The 27,959-nt window shown below is 35.9% G+C and overlaps 1 protein-coding gene across 1 annotated transcript in view; it reads left to right on the top strand.

Annotated features, from left to right (window-relative positions):
* Positions 1–24,810, top strand: part of LOC150106304 (torsin-1A-like) — a 75,896-nt gene extending 51,086 nt beyond the window's left edge. Inside the window, exons 4-5 of the mRNA XM_090392337.1 lie at positions 5,603–5,727; positions 22,920–24,810. Of these exons, the coding sequence (XP_090248463.1) occupies positions 5,603–5,727; positions 22,920–23,173 (379 nt within the window). The 3' untranslated portion in view covers positions 23,174–24,810. The remainder of the gene's footprint in view (positions 1–5,602; positions 5,728–22,919) is intronic.
* Positions 24,811–27,959: the final 3,149 nt, after the last annotated feature.

Below are 27,959 nucleotides of genomic sequence, written 5' to 3'. Positions count from 1 at the left end.
AGGCTGATCTATGGTCATTTCAGGATTGATTATTTATTTTGGCAGTGTGAAACTTCTATTTTTGGAAAGAGAGACAAGAAATAAATTGTTCAGCAAAAAAAAAAAAAACGATCAAATATCCTAGTACAGTGAAGAAAATTCGAAGTAACAGAGTACATGTAAAGACAAGTGACACAAAAGTCGCTCGAACACAGTTAATCCGCTAATGGCTCTCAAATCGCCGTTAAGGGATTAACAGCGGAGGAGGGTAAATACTTGATAAAAGATAGAATGCCGATGAAGTTTTGATCCATGAAAAAGTCTGGAGTAGTCTTGCTATTTCATCCACCTTGACCAGTAGGAGGGTTAAGGGAAGGGCCACTTTCGGTTTCGACCTTTATTGAGGTCTCGTCAGTAGGAGAGATGGCAATACTAAGGTGGATGCAATGGAGAAGTCATATTTACCTATATGAGTTGCCAAAAGGTGTCCCACCTTATTATTAAATTACTCTGGATTTAGAGAAAGATGTTGGAAGTTTTTTTCCAACATCTTGTTTTTTTTTTAAATTACAAGGAATGATGAGAGCTTGGTTCACCTTTACCATGAGTTGTCTCAGTCCTGAAGATACTTCAGGTGCAAACTTTGTTTACTTACACTTGGATAAAGGATTAAACTAAATTTATTATAGTCTAACCAAGTGTAAAATAACTTCCAACATCTTTCTCTAAATCCAGAGTAATTTAATAATAAGGTGAGACACCTTCTGGCTGGCAACTCGTATAGGTAAATATGACTTCTCCGTTGCATCCACCTTAGTATCACAATGGAGGAGATTCTGCTTTTGGCTTTTGATGAGAACGGACGTATTATTTTAGACCGAGTCTGATTAGATTGCATACAATGTTCTCAGAAATCACATTGCACTGGTGCTGACACAGTTTGATTCCCTCTGCATGAAACATGCAAGAGGTCAAATGGGCCAGCAGGCCCCACCTGCAATGAGGACCAATGATGGATTTAAGGTTTTATAGGGCGGTAGGTTTCCAATCTGTGGCCAAGTGAGATACTGATACTCCTTTCCCCAGTTAGTAGGACACTACGAGACTAAATATTGCTAGTAGACCAACTCAGTCTACAGGACTTTTGCTGGCAGGCCCCTAACCCTGCAGGATTATATATTGCTAGTAGACCATCTTGGTCTACAAGATTCTTTTCTGGCAGGCCCCTAGCCACTGTGGGATTACATATACGACTGTTAAACAATTTCTGCCAGCAGGAGATCGCCGCTCGAATATGGAAAACATCAAGGAGCAGATCCAGATCCTTAATAAGGAGCAGCTCCTAGAGGTACTGAAACTCATAATAGGCAAGCTTGAATCTGACTGGCCGGGTTTTATAAAGCAGTACATTCAAACTAACGATCAGGATGGAGAGGAGGAGATATCACAAGAAGAATTCATTACTGCTCTGTCACCAAAATCCCCCTGTCAAAACAACTTACAGGAGGAACATTCTAACAAAAGACGTAGAACTACAGAGGACCAGATGGATGAAGACTCACCAACACCAGATGTCCCGAGGAACACTGAAAAGGTTCCACCTGTTATACTAATGGACTAGGACAAATGGGCCCCTGTCACATCAGCCCTTAGGAACATAAAATCTCATATTCCTGAAAATCAAAATGGAGTCAAAATCCATCTGGTCCTCTGTAGTTCTACGTCTTTTGTTAGAATGGCAATGACCAAACCTTATGCAGAGGCCACACAAACTAAGGCTGTTCCATCCCATATTAACAAATAAGCTCTAATCTAACATCAGTATTAACTTCCTCACTAGCTACCATGTTACAAGAATTCAGCATGACAAATCCTTTGCCATCCTCCACGAAAAGATTCCTACAAGGTACCCACTCAATTTTGACAGCCCTCAATAATGAATAAAAGAAAATTCCACCCCAACTCTCTCATGATCACTGCATGGAACGCAAATGAACTGAGTAACAAAATTCTGGAATTGTAAGAGTTCACTCACAGACATAATCCTGACATAATATTAGTAAATGAAACACATCTCAGGCCAGCTAATAAACCCAAATTATGGAACTATATTATGTACAAAACAGACAGACTCACCAGCAGTGGAGGAGGTACAGCCATATACATTAAAAACTACCTAAGCCACAATGTTCTGACAAATCTGCAAACCAAGAACTTAGAGATAACAGGCATTGTTCATACCAACAATGCTAGCAGTATCAGAATCTATGCTGTATACAATCCACTCAGCATTCCATTACTGGTATCTGACTTGGACACCATTTTTGGCTTCACAGACTCCATCATCATGGCTGGTGACTTTAATGCCAAAAATACAGCTGGTATAGCTCCACAATCAACAACAAAGGTCGAACTCTAAATCATTACTCAATACAAAATTCTATTGTTGTAGCTGGACCAACAGAGCCCACCCAGCACAGCTCAGCTGGAAGCTCAGTGTACTTGACATAGTCATCCTCAAAAACATCAGATACCAGTATCAGTTGGAAACATTAAATGAACTTTCTTCCGACCACAACCCCATTCTGCTTAAACTCTGTACACAAGAGCAATTCTTCCATCCGCACTCTTTCATATCTTGGGACAAGCTGTCCAGAATTCTCCCTGACCACATTGGCCCAGTCCCTGTTATTCACACTAAAGAGGAGATAGACTTTGCTGTAAACAACCTAACCAGTCAAATCAAAAAAGCAATAAAGTCAGTCACCCAAACTACAGTCTTTCATCCTAGTCCTAGTGGTCGCATCCCCAAGGAAATCGTGGATCTAATCAGATTGAAAAACAAACCCAGAAAGAGGTACCATAACACAAGAGCCCCACAAGATAAAACAAATCTGAATAAACTAAATAGACAAGTTCGCGAAGCTCTCCAAAAACATCGAAACCAAGATTGGGAATCCAAGCTGACAAAGCTAAACCCAGATGTCAACTCCATTTGGAAGTTCTTGAGAACCCTCTGCACGAAAAGGCAACTTTTACCCCCAATTCAGACCAAGAAGGGAATAGCCCATACTGACAAGGAAAAGGCAGAGGCTCTGGTAGACAGCTTGGAAACTCAATGTAACCCCTCGTATGAAAATTTGAACATCAATCTTTTATCTACAAGATTCACTGCAGAGTCAAGCAGGCCATAACATAACAAAAGGATGACCCAGAACCTGTCACACCCACTTCTCCAGCAGAAGTTATAAATATCATAACCACCTGAACAACAATAAGGCTCCAGGTCAAGACGGAATCACAAACAAAATAATCAAACTACTCCCCAGAAAAGCCATTGTGCATCTAGTCAACATAATCAATGCCATTCTCAGACTCAAATATTTTCCCTTAACATGGAAGATGGCAGATATCACGCCAATCAAAAAGATTGGAAAGAACACCCAGCTCCCTGAAAACTACAGACCTATCAGTCATCTGTCCAGCCTTGGAAAGATTGCGGAAAAGGTCATCCTTACAAGGCTTCAATCAGAAATGGATAAACTAGGTATTATTCCTAATGAGCAGTTCGGATTCAGAAAAAACCACACTACCGTACAACAGATTCACAGACTGGTCGAATTCATCACCAAAGGCTTCAACTGGAACCTCCACACAGCTGCAGTCTTCATAGATGCTGTGAAGGCTTTTGATAAGGTGTGGCATCAGGGTCTTCTCTACAAGCTCATCACATTCAATATACCAACTAATCTAGTAAAAATGATTCACTCATACCTCAAAGACAGATTCATGCAAGTCAAAATAAATGAAACTGTGTCAACCAGACACAAGGTCCTGGCAGGTGTGCCGTAGGGTTCACTCCTGCCCCCCCCCCCCTGCTGTTTTCTATCTACATAGCTGATATCCCTCAAAACCTAAGCTCAACAATCACTGCGTTATATGCAGATGATACTGCATTATTAGCAAGATCTCTCAGTCCCAAACTAGCCATCAAAAGACTCCAAAGCAGTATTCACACATTAGAGAAATGGTTGATGGACTGGAGGATCCAAGCAAACCCACAGAAGAGTTCAGCCATACTGTTCACTAGAAAGAAGTTTCAGACCAAGGAAGACATACATCTACTAGGAGTTAAGATCCCATGGCAGAGTGAAATCAAGTATCTCGGCGTAATGCTCGACAAAAAACTAAAACTACAATTCACCAGTCGTATAAAACACATAAGCTCGAAGACATCCAAAGTAATTGCGCAGCTCTACCCCATGATCAACAGAAAAAGCAAACTGGACACTCAGAACAAACTACTCATATACAGGATGGTAATACGTCCAGTCATCACTTACGCATCTCCTGCATGGAGCCATAGCTCGAATACAAATATTCAAAAAATCTGCGGAGAATACATAACAAATGCCTGAGAATGAGTTTAGATGCCCCATGGTTTATCAGAAACTCCCAGATTCACAAAGAAGTCAACATTCCCTACATCTCATCCCTCCTCCATGACCTAGCAGTAAAGTTCTTCATCAAGACAAATAATCATCCGAACCCGCTGATCAAGCAAGCTTCAGACTACAATGAAGCAGAATTCTGCAAATACAAAAGACCCAAGTCAATTCTATGGTCAGCTGAATACAGCTAATCTCACTGCCCTTTCAGGGCAAGCTTAAAGCTCTCCACTCAAAGAACTTTCCTTCTCAGACAAAGGGGATTATGAAAAGCATTTATGCTTCACCCATCAAACCATTATCGTTCTATGTTCTGCTTAGTATCGCCATCTCTGGGTTTGGCTCAAACTGACGAGACCTTAATAAAGGTCGAAACCGGTCTGGGTAGTGGCCCTTCCCTTAATGCATAGCATTATACATGTCTGCAAGGAGATGTGCATTGCATTATGGGAGATACTAAGACAATGAGTGATGAGAGCTTGGTCTACCTTTACCACGAGTTGCCTCAGTCCTGAAGATACTTCAGGTGTTTGCTTACACTTGGATAAAGGATTAAACCAAATTTATTATAGTCTAACCAAGTGGGGAAAAACTTCCAACAGGTGACCTCTCTCTCTCTCATAGACTCTCTCCAGTCACTTTCCTATAGGTGCTCTGTTTCAAAATTATTCCTTTTTTGCAGGTACTTTTATAGATATTACTCTGTTGAAATGGTTGCTATCATTTCTCCCCTTGCTTCTAATCTTGTAAGAACTAGAACAGCCCCTGATCAACACCCATTTACTATCCAACTCTAAACATACCAAATGAACTTCTTATCATATTCCTTCATTCCATCCACCTATTTCCCCTCTACTGTTTTTCCCATTGATTACAATCTCCAACTTTTTAAGAAATATGTAGATTACTTCTTTCTTTTTAATCACTTGTCCACAGTTGTATTGTAGGGTCATTATTAAAAAGTAAATAAAAAAATCACTGTAGAACTGTCTGTTGTATAACAGATATGAGGCCATTTGAGTTTTGAATAGAGTTAAATGAATTCCAAACTTTATGTGAATAAACTTCTTGAAGTATTCAGCCAGTTGATTTATCATTGTTATTTTTCTGGGTTAATTAAAAATATTGTGAACATTGTTTTTATTAATACTTTTGTAAATTTCATTTCATTACAGTAACACTGGTGGCCATGATATTACTAGGTTGGCATTTCAGTACTGGTTAGATGGTAAAGATAGAAATCAAATTACATTGAAAGATTTGGAACCTCTAATTAATGAAGGTGCATTCAATGAAAAAGGTATGTGTGAAAATATGCCAAGTTTTTTAAAACATTGATTGTTTTCATATATACATATATAACAACATTCTCTCTCTCTCTCATGCACACATAATGTGTACTAATGTGAAGAAAAGACATGTATACATACATAAACTATGCTTAAGTCTATTATATGAAAGTTAAATATTCACAAATATCAATTAATTGAAATATGATATTTGACAAGTGCCTAATTTATCATTTGGTTACAAAATGCATCTATTTCCTGTACAGAGCTATCATGTTGATTTCTTTAATCGTTATATATTTAACTCTCACTATAGTAAACTTGTACAAATAACAATAGTAGTTTGTTATAGTGGATAGTTTGCTGTAGAGAATTTTCTTTTGAATAGCACCATGCCTGTTTGATGCCAGTTGGAGCATATTTGGTAATTTGTTATAACAGTGCTTGCTGGATTGAGAATTGCCTGCAAGTCTAAATAATTCTTCTGTAGACATCCTCTTCCAGATTCTTATCTTCTGGCCTATAATTTAAAACCGCGATGGAGTAATGTCTATAATCATCATATTACTTAACATTAAATATTTTAATAGTTCCAAAATAAATAAAATAATGAATCTGCTAACACCTTTTTAGGCTCTGTAGGGAGTAGACAGTCATATCTAACTTTTTGGAGACTGAGGATAGTTTAATCCCCACCAGTAGCCAATCAGAGATTATTATTATTACACGACACCTCCAGGGAGTCCAAAGACTCATCGAGGGAGGGCACCTACTCTACGACTCTCCATCTCCACTGCATCATCTGCACCAACACCATCTACTGCCCACCACTAGTATTTTCACAAACATCCATGCCCACGACTGGATTCGAATCTGCAGCCTTTTGACTGGAGAGTGGATATGCTGACCACTTGGCCAACCTGGCTCAAGACTGTCACTAGTTACAAACAGCATCTGGTGAAGAGATAGTACTGCTATCCCATGGTCCCTAACACAATATATTTATTATCTGAAATTGTGTGGGTTCTATGCTCAATTTTCTTGAATTTATGGGACAAAAAAGCTGCTTGTCCTAGCTAGAGATCGACTAACATGGGAACCGGTCAAAGAAAGGGTTAAAACTAGATTTTCTAGTCATGACTAGAATTGAACTTAGATCTTTCTTTGGGTAGCTAGCACTATAAATTGCAAAGCACATCTCCTTGCAGACATGTATAATGCTATGCATTATGGGAAGGGTCACTACCCAGACCGGTTTCCCTGTTTAAGTGTAGGGTTACCTCTCCAAAAGCTCATGCGATCACTCAGATCACCCAACAATGAGCAACCTGAGTGATCATTTAACTCAGTGACAGGCTTCCCTATCACCAAGCAGAACCACTCATATCCCAGGAAAAGCATCAGCCAAAGAAGCCCTAATATAGGCCACCCCAAAGGATCCAAACCCCTAGATGCTCAAAAGTTCTCTAAGGCAAAAACCTTAAGGGAGCAAAAACTCTGCTCTCCCAGAATCAAACCACCAACCAGTTTCGACCTTTATTGAGGTCTCATCAGTGGGAGCCAAACCCAGCGGTGATACCAAGGTTGAAGTAATGCAGAAGTCATATTTTCATATACAAGTTGCCAAAAGGTGTCACACCTTTTTCAACAACTATCTATCTATCTCTAATCCAGAGTATTATAATAATAAGGTGTGACCCCCTTTTTGCAACTTGCATATGAAAATATGATTTCTGCATTACTTCAACCTTGGTATCACCTCTGGGTTTGGCTCCCACTTGATGAGACCTAAATAAAGGTCGAAACTGGTCTTGGTAGTGACCCTTCCCATAATGCATAGCATTACACATGTCCCCAAGGAGACATGCTTTGCATTATGGGATACTTTGTTTACACTTGGATAAAGGATTAAATCAAGTATATAATTTCTTCGTATCTTTAATTTATAGTATAACCAAGTGGAAAAACTTTCAACAAGGTGGCTATCACTTCCACAGAACTACACATGCCCACTTTAATTGTTCCATTATTTATTAATCTATTATAGAATGTTAACTGTTTTAATCATTACAAATATTCTCTCTCTTCTTTTCCATCCTCAAGACAGGTTGAATCTCATGTGGATAAGAGTCTTCCACCGTTCTCTCTCCAAATCAAACTCTTTCATATGCTAACAGTTTTGAAAGTCCAATGTGGTTCTATGGACTTTATGCCAGGTTAATCTTGGTCTTCTCCTGGATCTTGTAATCTCCATAGTGTCTTCAAATATCAGTGACAGTATCTCCAGTTCCATTTGCACAGTGTGACCAAACCAACAGAGTTGATGCTTTTTAACTATGTTAAGAATTGTTGAGTTAAGGATATTCAAATCTTGCAGCACTTATGCATTTGTTTTATGTTCTGTCCAATGAGTTCTGTCGAATTTCCTGAAGCATTTCATTTCAAAAGCTAAGAGTTTCTTCTACTTTTTTTTTTGAGATCCAAGTTTCTGCCCTGTAGAGAGCTGTTGGTAGTATTATATTTTTGTATAATTTTATTTTTAGAGTTGTAGGAATTTTGTTGTTTTTCCAAAGTTTATTCAATTTATTCATCATTCAAACAGATTCTCCATGCTCTCCATAGTATGGAGAACAAGCAGAGTCTGTTTTATTTTTGCTATGTCATTTAAATTTGAACTCAAATATGTTCCTAATTATAAGGATTCTATATTATTTTCGACCATCTAATGAATGCAAGAAATTAACATAAACTGGGTTGTATATTGGCCGAAGGATTTTAATAATCGACACTAAGTAAAAAACACCAACAAGTTTCACCAACTTAGCTGTCTGGCTTTGTCAGGGTGTATAAAAGAGATAAACAACTTAAATTGTTCGCGAAGGAATGAACCGAATACAATTGTATTTTTTACAAATACAGAAGAACCGTACATCAAACGCATGGAGCGTGTATGATACAACAAGTTGTATCATACACGCAATGGCAATGGTGGATTTGTATCTCAACAGAAGAAAAAGATCTCAAAAAAGATGAATTATCCCATATATCAAAAACCCTGATAGACAATGGTTATCCAAAAATACTGATCCATAAGATACTTTTCTGCGACCCCCCCCCCCACTCACACAACAACAACAATAAAGATTATCCACCACTTTTTAAGATCTCCGAAAGACAGTTATGCCTTCTTCAAATATGGCAGTGTCTATACCATCCCTTGTTCATGTGGATTAAATTACATTGGGCCGAACTCAAGAAGTTTGGAAATAAGAAAAAGAAAACACGTCGGAGATGTAAACAACAACAGAGAAGACAACTCTAGGTTAGCCTTTCATTTCTTGAGGACAAACCATACCATCGAATGGGACAAAAGCTCTATGCCCTATTTAGAAGAAGATTTCCGCTTCCGAAACATAAAGGAAGCTATGGTAGTCATCCATTCTAAACACAACCTCAATAGAAATCAAGGATTAATTCGAGCTGATATTTGGAAGACCCTCATAAAATCATTAAGCATGCTAGAGTTAAATTTTGCTGCTAGTTACAGAACGTTCCTGCATAACAACAGTTGATATCATACACGCTCCATGCACGCGTTCTTCTGTATTTGTAAAAAATACAATTGTATTCGGTTCATTCCTTCACAAATAGTTTTAAGTTGTTTTGTATTTCTTTTATACACCCTGATGAAGCCAGACAGCTAAGTTGGCGAAACTTGTTGGTGTTTTTTACTTAGTATCAATTATTAAAATCCTTCGACCAATATACAATCCGGTTTATGTTAATTTCTTGCATGTTCCTAGGTAATTAAAACCATTAACGTGTTCTGTGGTTTTCTGATTAAATGTATTATTATTATTATGTGACACCTCCAGGGAGTTCAAGGAATCATCGTGGGAAGGCACACTACTCTACTTCACTAAATCTCATCCCCTCCACTGCTACTTAATTCTCCAACTACTACCATTGATGCCATCTATCGCCCATCATCACCAACAACAGTATTTTTTGTCTAAATTGCATGTGTTCTGAAAGTCGATTTGTCTGTATGCGGGATGAATAAACGGAGTTTCTGGGAGGAAAAAACCCTGCTACCACCATATGAGATCAGCTAACTCACCTTCAACTGAAAAAGTTCATATAAGGATTCCCCTTGTCATGACGAGAATTGAACCCAGGTCTTTTCCAATCGAAGCGCGCAATGTTCTGCTATTCTTCCAATTGCACCATTATTATTATTATGTATTATGTGTGAATTAATAGTATTATGTATCATTAATTGTACAATATAAAATTTGCCTTTATACTAAAGTGGATGATTTTAACATAATTACAAGAGAACATAATCGCACTTAAGGTGAGATGTTAAAATGGATTGAAAAACTTGCATAATGTTCATTAGAGAAAATTTTAGGGAATGTGTGACATGAAGGATGAATTGGTTCTAAAATGTTTTTACCTTTGATCATAAAGATAAAAAACAGATAGATTAGGTTATTACATGCCTATTCATCTTCTTCAATAAACCCCTGTCTCTTTGAAAATTCCAATCTTTCCAGCTCTCCCAACTAGTATCCTTCTTTCTTTTTCTGTCATTCTCTGCCAAGTTGGTTTTGGCCTTCCCTTTTTCCTTCTTCCTTAGGAGATCCATGCTAGTGTTACTCTTGGAATCTCTCCTCTGTCCATTCTCTTTACATGATCAATCCATTCCATCTGCATCTCTTAAATTCACTGTTGATACTTTTTTTTAACTCTCTCTCTCTCTCTGTTTATATAATTTATCATTTGTTTTACATTGGGGATATTTTTAATATTTTCTGTGAACAGTTTGTTTGAAAATTATTTAATTTAGTTTCCTTCCTGTTTATTAATTTCTATTTCTCTGATCTGTAATAATATGTTCTTGATATTTCTTTTGAAGATCTTATTTTAGTTTTATTATAATATTTGAGTGGTTTCCATATATTATTCAGTCTTTTGAACACTGTATTTACTTTTTCAGTAATTGTATTATATCTTGTCAGTACACTTTCACTATCAACATTAGTTCCCAAGTATGTAAAATTTTGATTTCTTCTACTGCATGTTGATCAATTTTAATTTTTTACTGGCTTTTTTTTTTTTTGCTGCTGTTGTTCAGTTTAAGAACTTTTATTTTATTCATATTAAAGTCAGACTTTTTCAGTTGTTTTATAATGCTTCTGTTTTTTTTTTTTTTTTGCTTCATCATCATCATCATCATCAAATTCCTGCCATGTACCCTCAAGGGGTGTACAGGATATGACAGTACTACATGAAAAAATTACATCATTACTAACTTCCAATCTACAATTTTCCTCCAAATCAGTCTGTTACTTGTCAAGACTCCAACATTATCAGATCTTATATTTCTATCGTCTAAGGCACTTTGTACCGTATCAATCCACCTATATCTTGGTCTTCCTCTGGGTCGTTTTCCTGCCAACCTGGCAGAGAATACTTGTTTTGCTAATCTTTCCTCTCCCATTCTATTTAAGTGACCATACCATCTGAGATTAGCTCTGCTAACGCATTCCTGGATGCTGACAATGTCAAGTTCTTTCCTAATATCCTCATTTTTAATATGATATTGCCATTGATGCCATCTGTTCACGCCTCTAATCTTTCTCAGGACTCTCATATCTGCGGTCTCTAGTCTTTGGTCAAGTGTTTTACTTCTGACCCAGCTCTCAGATCCATAAGTTAAAATTGGTTTGAACACAGTCTTGTATACAGCTAATTTAGTGTTCCGACTAAGTTCTCTCTTATTCCATATGAATTTATTCAATTGACTTCCCACCATACCAGCTTTGCTGATTTTGTTGTCTATTTCTATATTTAATTTACCATCTTCAGTAAAAATCGTGCCTAAGTAGCTGAAATGTTTTACTTGTTCCACAGGTTCTCCATTCACAACACAGTTGACATTTTCAATGATTCTGCCTATTTTCATTGTCTTTGTCTTTTTATTGCTGACTTTCATACCATATTTATTACAACAGTTACTCAATTTAGTCAGAGAATATTGCAGACGTAGCAGATTTATTTAGAAGTATAACATTATCTGCATAAAGCAAAGAGCTGACATTAACATCTCCAATTTTGATATCATGTTTAATACCACTTTCCTTCATAATGTGATCCATATAGATAATGAATAACAGAGGGGATAATGTACATCCTTGTCTCACACCAGATTTAACATTAAACCATCTTCCTGTACTTCCTTCAATTCTAACTGCTAATTTACAACTCAAATAAAGACTAAGTATTGCTTTATATAATGCCCCATTGACACCATATAACTGTAGCGTATTGAATAGCTTCTCTCCTGGCACCTTGTCATATGCCTTTTCCAAATCGGCGAAATTTAAATACAGATCTTTGTTATATTCCCATGCTTTCTCGATTATTTGTCGTAAAGTGATGATCTGATCCTGACAGCCTCTATTTGGCCTGAATCCAGCTTGTTCTTCACCCAGCTTTTCTTCCACAATTCTTCTCAACCGTTTCTCAAGTATACTTGCATACATCTTGCCAGGAACACTCAGTAGGGAAATACCTCTGTAATTCTCACATTCAGTTTTATTTCCCTTTTTATATATGGGTACTATGAGAGCTCTACTCCAATCATCGGGAATTCGTCCCTCTGTCCAGGCTTTCTGAACTATGCAGTGCAGCCACTGTAAGACTCTTATACCACCATACTTCAGCATTTCTGGTCGAATATCATCTACTCCTGCTGCCTTTCCACATTTCAAGCCTTTGATGGCTTTTTCTACTTCAAGTATGGATATGTATTCCTGACTACATGCCTGGTCAGTGTTTTTTATCACTGTGTTGTCATCACTGCTTGTTTCATTTAGCAGTTTTTCAAAGTAATTACTCCATACTTCAAGGATATCTTTTTCTCCTGTTTTCATTTCACCTTTATCATCTCTAATTCCTTTTACAGCACTCTTTCCTCCATTCCTAAGCTTCTTCAACAACCTCCAGAATATTTTGCCACCTTCTTGATATTTATTTTCTATATTCTTGCCAAAGTCCTCCCATGACTTTTGTTTAGCTAGTTTTACACACTGTTTAGCTTTCTTACATTTGTCTCTGTATTCTGTAAGAGTAAAAGCTGACTTATTTGCCAGGAACTTTTGATATGCTGTCTTCTTTTCCTTCACTGCCTCTTTAACTTCCTGTGTCCACCAGGGAGTTCTGATTTTTTTATCCTTGCACACAACTTCACCACATGCCTCTCTGGCAGAATCAATCAATGTTTCCTTCAGAGTTTGCCACTGAATCTCCAAGGTTTGATTCCTGTTCTCAAACTCTTTCATTTTCTTTTCAATAATATTTCTGTATTTTAGTCTACAGTTCACATCTGAGAGCTGCTCAACTTTTATTCGCTTTAAAACTTTCTTACATGTTATTCTTTTCAATATGAAATTCAATTTTATCCTGCTCAAGACTAAATAGTGATCACTTCCAATTTCAAATCCTCTGTACACTCTGGTGTCCTGCACCAGGGAGAAAACATCACTATCAACAATAACATAGTCAATGAGACTTTTCTTATTCCTAGCCTCTTCTCTCCATGTGAATTTGTGCACATTTTTATGTTGGAACATGGTGTTAGTAATAACCAGTCCATGTCCTGAGCAGAAATCCAACAGATATTTGCCATTATTATTAGCTTTGCTCTTTTCTCCAAATTTTCCCAAAATATTTTTGTATGTCTCACAATCATTTCCTACTCTACTATTTAGATCCCCAACAAGGACCAACTTTTCCTTTTTCATTGTGTCAGTTGCTTTTTCTAAAGCCTCAAAAAATTCCTCCACTTCTACCTTAGTAGAACCTTCTGTGGGACCATAGGCACAAATAAGTCTCATTGTCCAGTTCCCCATTCTCATATTTGCCCACATTACTCTACTTGAGACTGACTGCCATTCAAGAAGATTAGCCTCGTATTTTGTGTTGAATACTATGGCTACTCCTTCTTTTCCTTGATTGTTATTGCCTGAATATAACATTTTGTATTTATTGCTCAGAAAGATCTCACCAGTTTTGGTCTTTTTTGTTTCAGTCACCCCTATTATGTCGATCTGGTACTTATCTAATTCCTCAGCTAGCTCCATTTCTTTGCCATTCAGGCTTCTTACGTTGATAGTACCGATCTTTAACTCTGGTGATGTTGAGTTGGGGTTTGTTTTCAGATTTGTTCCAGTAGCTGACTTTTCGCTGTTCGCCCTGGTTCCCTGGCGAAAACAACGGGGGCCTTGTTTAACCGGGCGACGCCCCAGCCGGCATGAAATTTTGTCATGTTGTACCATCATTTTTTATTTTGGTTTAACCAATAAGAATACAATTTGGTCGGCTAAATCCCAAATTGCCAGCCCATCCTCGTTCGTTCAGTATCAAAGTAGATACCCAACAGGGTGCACCACGAGAAGGTGAGGATTGGACATTAGGTCAGAAGCCCTGGTCGGTTCTCCGCATTCCTTTAAAGGCTATGTGGAGGTCTCCTCTCAGTTATACAGCTTTGACCCTTAAGCACCCCTTTTTTTTGCTTGTATATCAGTATTTTCTTTTTATATCAAAACTGCATTTTCTAGATCATTCACCTGTGATAGAGGATTTCAGTTTATTCTTTCCTTACACCTGTAACCTTTTATTTTTCATTATCCAATCAATGAGTATGTTAAAAAGTAGTTCAGACATTATACAACCCTTTATTGCAGACCTTTCTGATATTCTCATGCAATAATACAACTATACATTTCTCTTATTATCTCACATGTTTGTCAGAAATTCTATACCCTCTAATAATTATTCATAATGTTTCTCTATTAATATTTGAAAACCTTTTGTAAAATCTATAAAATTTAGTTATAAGAAGGTTTTAAATTCTTTACTTTGTTCAGTGATATTCCTTAAAGTAAAAATGTGGATGCTTTTAAAAGCATCCACACCATTGCTTTTAAAACCAACTTCCTCACTTTTACAACTGTTTCACTTTTAATCTATTTATCAAAATTTATAAAAATATTTTTGTTGGCTGACATTGGGCTAATATTCCAAATTTCATGTTTAGTAAGAACTCTTGCATTGTAATTTTGTTTGGCATTACTTCTTTCCATTGTCTGAGTATCTTTTCAGTCTCTAGCACATTATTAAAGATCACCTGCAGTTTATCGGTAGTAATTTCTTTATTTGTCTTAAGCATTTCTCATCCTATATTATCATTACCATATGCCTTTCCATTTTTCATCTTCTCTGTTACATTCATTATTTCATTTTTAGATATTGGTTCTAATGTAATATTTAAATCTATACGTACAGGAGGTTTCTCCATTATTGAATTGTTTTATTATGTTAGTTATATTGTTTTCTACATTTAAAATGTCGTGCAAGTTCTCCCTCCATCTTACAATCTTATCCTATTCATTTTTTATGTGACTCCTAATTACGAAAGGTTCTAAACCTATAGTATATTAGTACTGTGAAGGTTAATAATTTTTTTCTCTTAATTATATATATATCAGGGGCGAATATTCCGGGTGTGCTAGGTGTGCGGTGCTCATCCACAAAATATCAGTATCACCGATATTATATTTTTGTATTTATTCCCGTTAAAGACTCCCCCAATTGTTTGCAGACTTAAAAATGAACACAGTATACTAATGCTTCATTGTCCTCTTTAGGAGGGTAATAAAGCATTAGTGCTTCATGAAGAGGGCACTTTTCGCCACATAAACATTGCATTGCATTTGCGTTAATAGCCGGGTGTGCTTTCAAAATTCATACACCTTTGAGCCCTTCAAAAAGATGTAAAGAGGGTGCAGCAAGTCAAATTCTTAGCTGTCTAATATTTTTAAACCACTGAGAAGACAGGGCTAGGTGAGCTAACATTTTGAGCTCATCCAGCACCTAGCGTCTGTGATTGGTTATTGTGCCAACCAATCAAATTGAACGGTGTCACTTGTTGTGAGTTGAGCACTTTGTGTATCCAATGGCTGTATTACAAACAGTTGTTAGGCATGTTTTCTGGAACTGAAAATTTGAAAGTAGATGTTAGGAGAAAAATACTAATTGTTTTTTCTTTTGCTTGTGCAGTATAGCATCTGTTGAGGTTGCAGAGTTTTTTAACAGTATATAGAAACATTTTTATTCTAGTCTTCAGAAGCAACAGACAGTAAAAAATATCTATTCCTGAATAAAAATGAATATTCCATGTATTATAAGACATTGTTGATCTACAGGAAGGTAATAACAGATAATAACAGAGTTAATTGAGATCCAGGGGATGGAGGTACAAGAGCGTTTCATAGATTGATTACAAGGATATGGGAGACAAGATCATGGCCTAGAGTCTGGAAGAAGTCTGTTTTCATACCACTACATAAGAAAGGAGATATGAAAGCATGCAACAACTATAGAACTATTAGTTTAATATCTCATGCAAGTAAAATTTTATTGAAGATCATGCTAAATAGGATTGAGGCCAAAGTTGAGGCAGAGATGCCTGAGGAACAAGCAGGTTTTAGGAAAGGTAAGGGCACCAAGATCAGATCCTTTGCTTTAGACAAATCATAGAAAAATATAAAGAATTTAGACTTCCTCTGGTAATGTGTTTCTTAGACTACTCTAAAGCTTTTAACTGTGGGAAGTAATGAAAAGAAAAATCCTCAACAAACTATCTGGTTGATAGCCAACTTGTACAGGGAGCAAGAAGCCACAGTAAGAACAGGTGTTGGATTGACTGATTGGCTTCAGGTTGGAAAAGGAGTAAGGCAAGGATGTTTGCTTTCTCTCCTCACTTGTTTAGTATATATGCAGAGGACATCATGCCTGAAGCATTGGATGAGCTCAGGACAGGAATTAGGATAGGAGGTAGATTGCTCAGTAATCTGAGGTATGCTGATGATACAGTACTCCTTTGTAATGACATGGAAGAACTAGGACATAATTAACAAGATCAGTAATAACAGAGGACTTCAAGTCAGTCCTAGCAAGACAAAGATTATGGTTTTCAAAGAAAATATAAACAGGGTAGCTCTTGAGAAACAAGTTTACCTTAATGGAAAGAGAATTGAGGAAATCAGCAAGTTTGAATACCTGGGATCCATTATTAATGTGTAGAATTGCTGTTCAGAAGACATCAGAAGAAGGTTAGGAATGGTTAAAACAACAGTCTGAGACTTGTCTAAAATCTGGAGGATGGATCTATCTCCATGGGAACAAAGTTGAGGATTTTGGATGCAGTTGTTTTTCCAACAGTGACTTATAGATGTGAGACTTGGAACCTAAAGAAGTCAGATAAGAAAAGGATATCTGCTTTTGAGATGTCGTGCTACAGAAGGCTGTTGAGGATATCATATACTGAAAGGCGTACAAATGAATGGGTGTTAGAAAAGATCAGTAGAACTTTAAGACTCCTTAAGGATATTGACAGAAGAAAGTTAAAATATTTTGGACACATAGAAAGGATGGAAGGGGGACTTCTCAGAAAAGTAATAGAAGGTAAAGTTCCTGGAAAAAGAGGCAGGGATAGACCATCAATGAGATGGATGGATGGTGTGCATTGAGCAATTAATCTTCAGAGAATTGAAGTCTGTAGAAAAGCAAACAACAGGACTATATGGCAAGACCTGGTGTGGCACATCACTGAGCATCAGAGTGACCATACTGCATCTGTGGATGTCCAGTGATCATATAGATAGAGTTGATCTACAACAAAATACCAGCATATGTGAGATTGATAAGACAGAAGAACTGCTGATACTAAAAAAAAATAATAATAATAATAATGAATTTAGGATTCCTGAAAGTGTGGATAATTCCGATAATGATCCAATGTTATGTATGCTGAGTCTCAGTAAACAAAATAAAATTTTTGGAAAAATGGAGCGAAATATACACATAACGTGCAACAAATTTTACGAGATGATTTGCTGCTCCATCAAACCATATTTATTCCTGCAATACTCTCTCTCTCTTTTAAGTTTTTTTTTTTAATTATGCCATCATAAATTCACTTATTCATGTTTAGACTTTACAGGATCGTGCTATTCGCTCTACCCAGCGACTTATAGGACACACATATCACAAATGATAATTATTAATAATTCGTTTACCTTTAATGAAAGTGTTTCTACTCACACTTATTCTTTCCTATTCTCACATGTCTTATAAATAATGGTTTACATATTTTCATCTTTGAGTATTTCAAATATACCAACCAAATATAGCATTCTCCTTCATTGTTGTTTTCTAATAAATCCTAAAACAGATTGTTCCCCCACTGTATGCAGAAATATTCAAAGTTATCCTGCAATTAATTGCATTGGACCAATTAAGATGAGTGCTGATGCGCTATGCCCTCTCAAAACTTTCATACATCAATAAAATGCAATCACACGGGGGTGGGGTAAACGGAGCACTTTCCCCGGATTGATTAAAAAATTCCACAAATTATAATCGTAAAATTATCTTACACCCTCGACCCTATGACGCTTTGTCTGTCTTAAAATTTTATTATGGGTTGGCCTGTTTTGGCCCACAGCGGGGTAGCCATAGAAACGTTTTATTGCAGCAATAAAATGTGTTCCTGTTTTTGGTTCATCTTTTTCTGATTTGTGAACAGTGACCGGTTAGTTTGCCCTCTGTGTCTAATGAGTCATTGAGTGAAGTGTGAATTATAAATTTATGGTGAAACAAATTTAAACAGAAAAATACATTTTTAAAAGGTAAGTGTATATAATTTAATATTATTTTACTTGTTAGTTTTATGATTTTTTTTTTTGCTTTTAAACTGAAATAATTTAATTTAGGATTGATTAGCTGATTTTTAATAAAATATGCCAGTCAATTGTTTTATTTAAACTGAATAATTTAATTTAGGATTAATTAATTAGTTGATTTTTTATAAAATATGCCGGTCAATTTTTTATGTATGAAATTGTGCTAAAAACTATTAATTCTGAATTCCTTTATTTTTCCAAGAATTAAAGATCATTAAAATCTATGCAAAATGAAAATAATGTATTTATCGTTTACATCGACAAATAATTACATAAAAAAAGCTGAAAGACGTTTATTGATATAATTATTTAATTAAATCAATAATTATAAAATTTTATTGATGTAATTATTTGTCTCCAAGCTCCTCCCCCCCCCAAAAAAAGAAAATGGAAAAAAGACTAGAAAAATTTTCAAAATTTTCGTTATTTTTTTCCTAATTAATTTTTTTTTTTTATTTATGTTGTGTCATGTCTTTTATTTCTATACTACTTATGAATTAGCGGTCACATAAGGTGGGAATACCCTTTGGCTTTCGGGAATCATAGCCGTTGCGAACGCAAGGCGAACGAAGCAGTGCTTGGGTGATACTTTGTTTGCCCGAGCCAGGTCACGGGTATCATGTATTGGCGATCACTGCAGATGCTCAGGCATAGGTCGTATGCAATGCGTAGTGTGTATTCTAAAATCTTTTACTCAACTCGTCCCCCCCCCCCCCAGATTAAATCTTGAGTACTCAGCCCCCTCCAGGATTAAATCCTGAGTGCGATGCTGCCCCCCCCCCTTTTCCAGAAAATTTTCTGTGGATGCACGCCCATGCATTCCATTAAATTGACGTGAAATTTGTAGTGTGGGTTGCATAACCAACATGACAGCACATCCAACTGAAATGAGCACTCAATGCCATGATATATATATGTGTGTGTGTGTGTGTGTGTGTTCATATTTATATATTTATCTTTTTTACATTTGCATAATCTAGTAACTCTAGAGACCAAACATTGAACTTTTTAAGCCACTTCAGGCCTCCAGTAAGCAAGGCACTGGTTTCACACTGACTGATGAAATTCATATTCATCTTCTACTCGAATGGTAGTGCTCTGAGGTAGCATTTTAATTTTGTTTTTCTTCTGAGTTTCCAGGACTTATTTGATAACCAGTCTTTATTTTTTCCTTTCATAGTATCCAAACACTCTTGTCATCTCATTTTATGCTATCTGAAAATTTTTTCATTTCCTTTCTGTCATGTCTTTGGGACCTTCTTCTTTATTGCTTTCTAGTTTCTCATTCTCCAAAATTTTAAATAATTTCTTTATCATAATAGAAAAATGATTCTCAATTTCATTTAATATTTAACTTTGATATATCCATTTTGATTTTTCATTTGCTTATTTCTACACTGCTTTAATTTAACTCTAAACCATCACTAATTAATGATTAGATCTTACATCAACTTCTTGCCATGTCTTAACTTTCACGAGTGACCTTTTAAAGCTATCCTTAATATCAGGTCATCCCAAAAGTAATGTTTTTAGCATTATGTTTTGAAAGGATATAAAAGATAAATTACTTGCTAATTTAATCAAGTATGTATTCTCCATTTGAATCATTTATGCTCTTCCAATGTTGTGAAAGCTTCATAATGCCATTTCTATAGAATTCAGGAGGTTTGGAAGTGAAGAAGTTGCATAGGCTCAATTTCAATGTCTTTAATTCTTTGAAATAAGTGGTAATCTGCAGGTGCAAGATCAGGAGAATAGGGAGGATGTGGAAGCTTTTCCCAGCCAAGTTCCTCAATCTTGGTACAGGCGATTCTTGCACTATGAGGGCATGTATTATCATAATGAAAAAAAAAACCACCCTTTCAGTTCACCAGAGAACATTTTTTGCTTTTAGTTTTTCATTCAATTGATAGAGTTGTTCACAGTATACTTCAGCTATGGCAAAGTATACTTCAGTTGTGGCAAGAGTTCCAAGTGTATAATACCAGCCATATCCTACCAAATGCTTAACAAAACCTTCTGAGGGTGAAGCTTAGACATTATTCCAAGTCCTTGCAAGTGGCAATGGATGGTTAATGACGATGAATTAAGAACTTTTGCTAAATTTTCAACAGTTTTGCGGTAAATCTTCAACAGTTGCATTGCCATTTCTTGCAATAGCGGCTTCCAGCATATCATTATCGAGAGAGATAGAGTGCCTAGAGCAAGGGGAGTCTTTCAGGCTAAAGTCCCCTTGTTGAAATTTTTGGAACCATCGCTGGCACTTTCACACGTTCAAAACAATATCACCATACACTTCTTGTACATTTTTTTACAGCGTTAGCAGAATTGTTGCCTTTTTTTGAACTCATAAAGCTTTTGTTTCTATCATTTGGTAATATCCTGGTCATTTTATATATGTTTCTATGTTTAAATAAGCCTTCTCTTATCACAAGATTATTCATTTCACAAAATGCTTCCAGTAAATCACTCTCATTTCTTTGACCACATGATCATTACCATCTGTTCTCTATTCTCTCATCTTCATTATTTCTTTTGCTAACATTGACATTCACTGTAATTTATCATATAAAATCTCTCTGTCTCTCTCTCTCTGTTTTTTAAGAACTTTGTCTTTGTTGGTGCATAAATCTATATATGATGGTTAATTAATACATTATTAAGTGACACCTCCAAGGAGCCATAGATGGAATGCCCAACTTGCAATAGACGAAATGCTTAACTCACTTTCAATTGAAAAAGTCTATATGAAGATTCTTCTCATCACAACAAGAATTGAACTCTGGTCTTCTAATCAAAGGGCACAATGTCCAATCATTCTTTCAGTTGCATTATGGAGGTACTCAAATATATCTTGAATATAAATAGCCATTATTGTTTGATTTGTTTGATCACTTAGAGGCTTTCAGTTCATAAGCTTATATTTGTTTCTTCACCCAGTATAGGTATCATTCTTTGATGCTTTTCATCAGATCCTGATCAGTATTTAATATCCATCTGCATTTCTTGCTTTTCCAAAGCCTATCCATCTTAGTTCATTATTCATAAAATATCTGTATTGTCTAGTTTCCTTAATAACTTTTGTCTTTCCATTTGGAAGCATAGTTCTAACATTCCATACTGCAGTTAGTGTTTTTGTTTAGATGAAAGTGGCAACCTCTCTTTCAAAGGTTCCTGTAGGCTTTGCCCTTGAAGCACCATTTATTCATTATCCTCTTGCCAACTTAAATAGTGATCGTCTGGGATTCTGCAGGTTTATCACAATAACACCTGATATAAGGAGTTACTTGGACTCGCAATTTCCATAATCAGGAAATTTTTAATGGGGGAAGGGTGTTTTTTATGTGACTCCCACCCATGAAAGGTTGTAAAGCTTTAATACGATAGTGCTGTGGGTGGGCTAAGGATTATTTCTTGTATTTTTTAAAATTAATTTTTCTAATTTTTTTAAAATTATTTATTCATTTTTTATTTAGTCCAGAAAGTCTATTCTAGAGACCAATTCAAGCCATCTTAGGCTTCCAATAAATGGAGCAATGATCTTACACTGGGTGATGAAATTCATCTCTCACCCGAAGCTGACCACATACATCCACATTGGGATCCAAACTCACAACCTGTTGGAGAGAGGATATGCTAACCATGCCAGCAATTAGCCCTTTGCCCAACCTTCCTCCTTTATCCGAACTTGGACAAAGCATAGGATAGTCCATTCCAAAGTAGAACCAGATTAGGTTATTAATCTCCCTACTGGCCAAAGTGGATGAAACGGTCAAAACCACCTTAGCATTTTTTTTATGGATCAAAACGTCATCAGCATTTACCTTTCTCCTTTTATTGCATAATTTACCCTCCTCTGCCATTAATCCCTTAACAGAGATTGTAGAGCAATTAACAGATTAACTAATTTTTTAGGAATTGACAATGTAAATTAAATTATTAATCATAAAAACTTTCACTAGAACTGCCATTCTAGTGAAATTTCCAGGAACTTCAATATACAGCCATCTAGTTTCAGTGGTATCATAGTTCATTTGAGCCTCCACATTTCTGAATAACAGTTGATGTCTGACAGCATGTATCATTTTGTGCATTATCCTGTGTAACATTATTAGTGATAGTGAATTACCTAAAATTTTAATATATATAATGTTAAATGATGTTTTATTGAAGCTCTTTCATTGTGGTTATAAAGGAATGACTGTGAGAAAAAGAAATACTCGCACAGAAATGGTTGAGTCAGACTACTCTTATAATCCAGTTTGATCACTGGTGCTTTAAAAGAGTTTTATTCGTTAATTGCTGTATAACTTGATAGTAGTGACTAACTGAATTATTATAATTGAAATTTCATTTTTAAGTTTTGAAATACTGCTATTTTGTTTTAGGTGGGCTGCAAAAGAGTGACATAATTCAAAAAAATTTAATTGATGTGTATGTACCATTCCTGCCTTTGGGAAAAGAGCATGTTGAATTGTGTGTAAGAGACCAGTTAAAAGTTAAAAATCATTTGGAGAATGATAAAGTCGTGAAAGAAATAGCAGATCAATTGTTGTACTTTCCTCCAGATTTTCAGTTATATTCAACTTCAGGCTGCAAAAAAGTAGCTGCAAAAGTCGACTTATTTATGGAAGAAGACTAAACTGTAACCATTCAGTTTTCAAACTAAGGCAATGTTTATAGTGATGCACAGGTGTGCATGTGTGTTAATACATATGTGGTAATCTCACAATTATCTGACCTCAAATAGCCATATCCTTAGTTAACTGATTCTCACAGGGGTTATTGACAGTTAAGAACTGTTTCATAGAAATGCATTGATTAACCATACATTTAGTTAATTGTACCTTCAGTTAACTGACTATCAAATTGATTTTCCAGTATGACTGATTAAGAGATTGCTGTATATATAATTATATCATAACTATATAAAATAACAAAAATAAATAACTGTTAGCATTAATATCATCTAGTTATCTGCTTATAATTCCATGATCTAAAATCTGATCTAAAAATGCAAGAGGTAAAATAGTGCTCAGTGCTGAAAAAGTTTGTATATTTGTAAAATAACAATTTTAAATTAAGAAATGTCTATTTTTAAACATTAAAAAGTAATAATGTCTTGTCTTAATCGCATTCCATATAAAAGATCATAGTTTTTAAAATACAGATTTCATATATGTTTGGTATATCATAATTGTCTATAACTAATACAATAATTCATATTTTTTACTTTGACAAAGTATGGCAGCTTTTAATTTCATAGTATTCCAAAATTCTGTTTCTTTAGTAAATCACACATTTTTTTTTTTAGTTATAAAAACAACATAACATCATAGCTGTTTTTGAAAAGTATTTTATTAAAAGTTTTGTTATTATAGAATCATTAATGGATCCCATTAATGTAGTTTTCCTACTTCTTCTCCAACAAAAGAGTATCCTAGTTTGTTGAGATTAACATACTTATATTATAGAAGTTATAATGATTAAACAAAACTGAATATTTTTATTAATCCTGTTATCCATTGATGATAAGGCAGTTTTGAAAGTAATAGAAAATAGTAATATAAAAAAAATGATTTAGACAAGTTTATATAAAAGCAAAATGTAATAAAAAGACATTTCAGTTGATATAAGCAGTTTTTATTTTAGAAGTGGCTTTTGAATAAACCTCTTGTCTCATTTGGCACAATGAGACAAGAGGTTTCAAGTAGTTCTGCAAATGAAGAATGAATTCCAAGTATGTAAGAAAACTAAGATTATTTTCTTCACTCATAGAGTAGCTGTATGCTATGAGTTGATTCCCAAAACTGGTAATAATTTAGTGTATGACTTATGACTGCAAAAAAAGGGTGCATGGTAAATGGGGGGGGGGGGGGAAATCACTCTGATAAAGTTCTCTTCTTTTACTAGTCTTGTCCTTTATATTGCTGATTTTTTGTTTTAATTGCACATTCCATTCATAACCAGTCACAATGTTGCACACTTTCCTCATTTCAAAAATGATGCACTGTACTAACCAAGGCTGTAGATATTTTTCAGAGATGTTGTCATTAAGAAAAATAACATAATTGACTTTAGTAAATTCAATCATATCTCATCTTTGAGGAGGTGAGGGGATTGAACTTTGATTATACCAAGATGCTCTTTTCCTCCCTTCATAGGGAAGGAGAAAGGAAGAGAACTCTGAATATTTGGAATGTAGCATGACACTTACTGAATTGTAAATATTGTGTATTGTAAAAAATAGCTGATTAAATTACATGTGGTAATTTATAATCATGATATCTTCTCTTCTTAGTAATTATTAAGATTTTCTGACTATATAAATGAGAAAAAATGTCTAATATTCATTATTTTGATTAATATCTTCAGTGATAAAGTACTTAAAGTGTTGTGCTGTTATCCATTGTTAAAAGGCAAAACCTTGTTGCTACACACCTGATTTTTGTTCTGTTGCTGAAATAACTCAACAGTACAAAATGTGCTGAAAAGAAAACATCGAGATAAGATATTAGATTTTTAGGAACTTGGATCCATACATATCAGAAAATTTTATTTCATTTGGCCATTGATAAATTTTATATTTACAGGTTCTCTGAGATTTAGTTTTTAGAGTACTAAACAAACTTTCTCCAACCAGCAGTGTGGAGGTTCAGATGGGCATGGATGTCTATGATTGTCTCGAGTTGGGAGATGAATTTCATTGCTTGACGTGACTCCACCACACTGCTTATTGAATGCTCTAAGTGGATTGAAAAAGTTCCATGTTCGGTCTGCATAGTAGGGTTCTTTAATTAATGTTGTAAAAAAAAAAAAAATAATAATAATAATAATAATAATACAGCATTAGCCTGTTCATGTTGTTATAGATTTACAGCCTTCTATGGGCAAGTGTTACATGGGGGGGGGGGGATGCTAAGAGGTAACAAATCTGCATCTTAGGATATAACTTAAATTTATATCTATATCATAAATAATTGGATTAAGTAACTCATCTTTGTAGGCAACTAATTTGATCAATATCAAACTTACAAAACAGATTACTACTTAATAATAATTACTTGTGTGTGTGTGTGTGTGTGTGTGCGCGCACGCACGCATGCATGCATGCATGCAGGGTGGCCATAATGAAAGAAGAGGTGTTCAGAGTCCTGTAGCGAAAAATATATTGGATGAAATTCAACCAAATTGGTGTAAGTACGCTCTGGAACACAGGGTTTCTGATTTACAGAAAAAAAAAAAAATACAAAATTCTGCCACCAGTAGACAATTGGCACTAGAATTGCATAAATTTGCATAATCTCATTGTTCCTACTGATGAGGTGGATATAAGGAAGATTGAAATGGATTCATGTCATTCTGATAAGACTAAGGTGCTATTAATCTCACCTTACCGGAATGTGCGTTGCTAGTTGAGCTTTACTATCAATGCAGTAATGCTAATGCCATGCATCAAGAATTTCGGCATTTGAAGGATAGGAGTAAATGTTTGGTGACAATAATAAATCTTAGAGCATTGATTTTATGATTTTAATAGTGGATCTTTAGCAGTTAGATCAGGATGAGGGTGCAAATGGATTATTCCTCAACAAGAGTTGAAGTTGCAACTGCCATTGTGGAACACTGAATTAATAACATACAAGGGTCCACAGTGCTCAGGCAATATCAAGGCAACTGTACATGCCATATTTAACTCCGTGAAAAATCCTGCTGAAGATTTTCCCTTACCAGATCTTCCATACTCAAGCTTTGCTTCATGGTGATGCAGAAATTCGATTGCAGTTTGCCTTGACGTTCTTAGCTTGAATGGAGATGGATGATGCATGGCCATGGAAGATCTTGTGGAGTGACATGGCACATTTTTATCTGAACAGTAGTGTTAACCACACAACTGCTGCAAAGAAAACCTTTCTCTGAACCTGATACATAATCCAAAATTCCCTGCATCTTTCAACAGTGCAGATGGAAGTGACGACCCTGACCTCATATTTGTTAGCTCAAAAATATCCAACATTTGCGTTAAAAAGGTCTTAAATCCGATTCCACACACTCAACATAGACCTATAATGCTTCAATTCAACCCAGCAATTATGCCTAACACAGTTCCATACAGATGACGATTTAATTTCCAAAAAGCTAATTGGAAGGGATTCATGAAAGATCTCGACCGCTCCATAGAACATGTCCCTCCAAACCCTCAAGAGTATCCTGAATTCATAAATATACTGAGGAAAATCTCCACCAAACACATCCCCCGAGGATGCCGCACAAACTACATTCCAGGCCTTTCCTGTGACATACAAGCCCAGTATGCTGATTACTTACGACTTTATAACACGAACCCCTTCTCAGAAGAGCCTATCTAAGCATGAGAGAAATTATGCTCCAAGATGGCTGAGGAAAGGCATTCCTCATGGAAAAAAGAAATAGAAGTCCTTGATATTACCCATAGTAGCAGAAAGACATGGAACTTTATCAACAGAATCAGGAAGGATTTCACTAAGCCATATGCGCATCCGTGGGTAACAGCTAATCAAATTGCTCACCAGCTGCTGCTGAATGGAAAATTCCCTGAAAAGCACACAAAAAAAGAAGATACTTAGAACCCCAAGTGAGGAACAAAATATGATTAACTCAGATTTCACCATCACTGAACTCAACGCTGCCATAAACCTATTAAAACCTAGAAAATCTGCAGGCCTTGATGATGTCTGTAATGAACAGATTAAACATTTTGGAAATAGTACTAAAGAGTGGTTATTAAACCTATACAACACTTGCCTCAGAACCCTAAGAATACCAACTATCTGGAGGCATGCCAAAGTGGTGGCCTTTCTGAAACCAGGGAAAACTCCAACAAAAGCAAAAAATTACAGACCTATATCACTACTCAGCAAACTCTTTAAACTCTATGAATGATTAATTTTGAATAGGCTACAACCCCTAATCAAACCCCATCTTATTGCTGAGCAGGCTGGCTTTAGACCAGGCAAATCCTATCTATCTATCCTATCCCAATGGCTTTAACAGGCCTTTAAGGCCCACAACCTTCCAAGCATGCTTGGATTTCGTAACCGAAATACGAGGATAGAATGGTCACTCCTATGCCTCAAGGTATTCTTGGCTGTATCCCTGTGTGTTCAAGGGTCGGTTTGCCTGCTTGCGGGATGAAAAACACCAGATAAACTGGCGGAAAAAACCCTACTGTGGCTGAGGAAGATCCTTCAGCTCCTCACGTCTCCGACGGGAATCGAACCTAGGACACTCCTTCCCCAGGCATATGGTTGTGAAGCGCAAAGCCACTAGGCTAACCGCGCGGCAGGCAAATCCTACACATCACAAATTCTCAACCTCACTCAATATATAGAAAATGGTTATGAGCAAAAACTAGCCACAGGAGCAGTCTTTGTAGACCTAACTGCAGC

The sequence above is a fragment of the Typopeltis vanoorti genome, chromosome 5 (genome assembly GCF_054136105.1).
Source record: "Typopeltis vanoorti isolate ZY-2024b chromosome 5, IOZ_Tvanoo_1.0, whole genome shotgun sequence".
In the NCBI taxonomy this organism is placed as follows: domain Eukaryota; kingdom Metazoa; phylum Arthropoda; class Arachnida; order Uropygi; family Thelyphonidae; genus Typopeltis; species Typopeltis vanoorti.
Note: the sequence above shows the minus strand (reverse complement) of the source record. Positions and strands in the feature narration are given on the sequence as shown.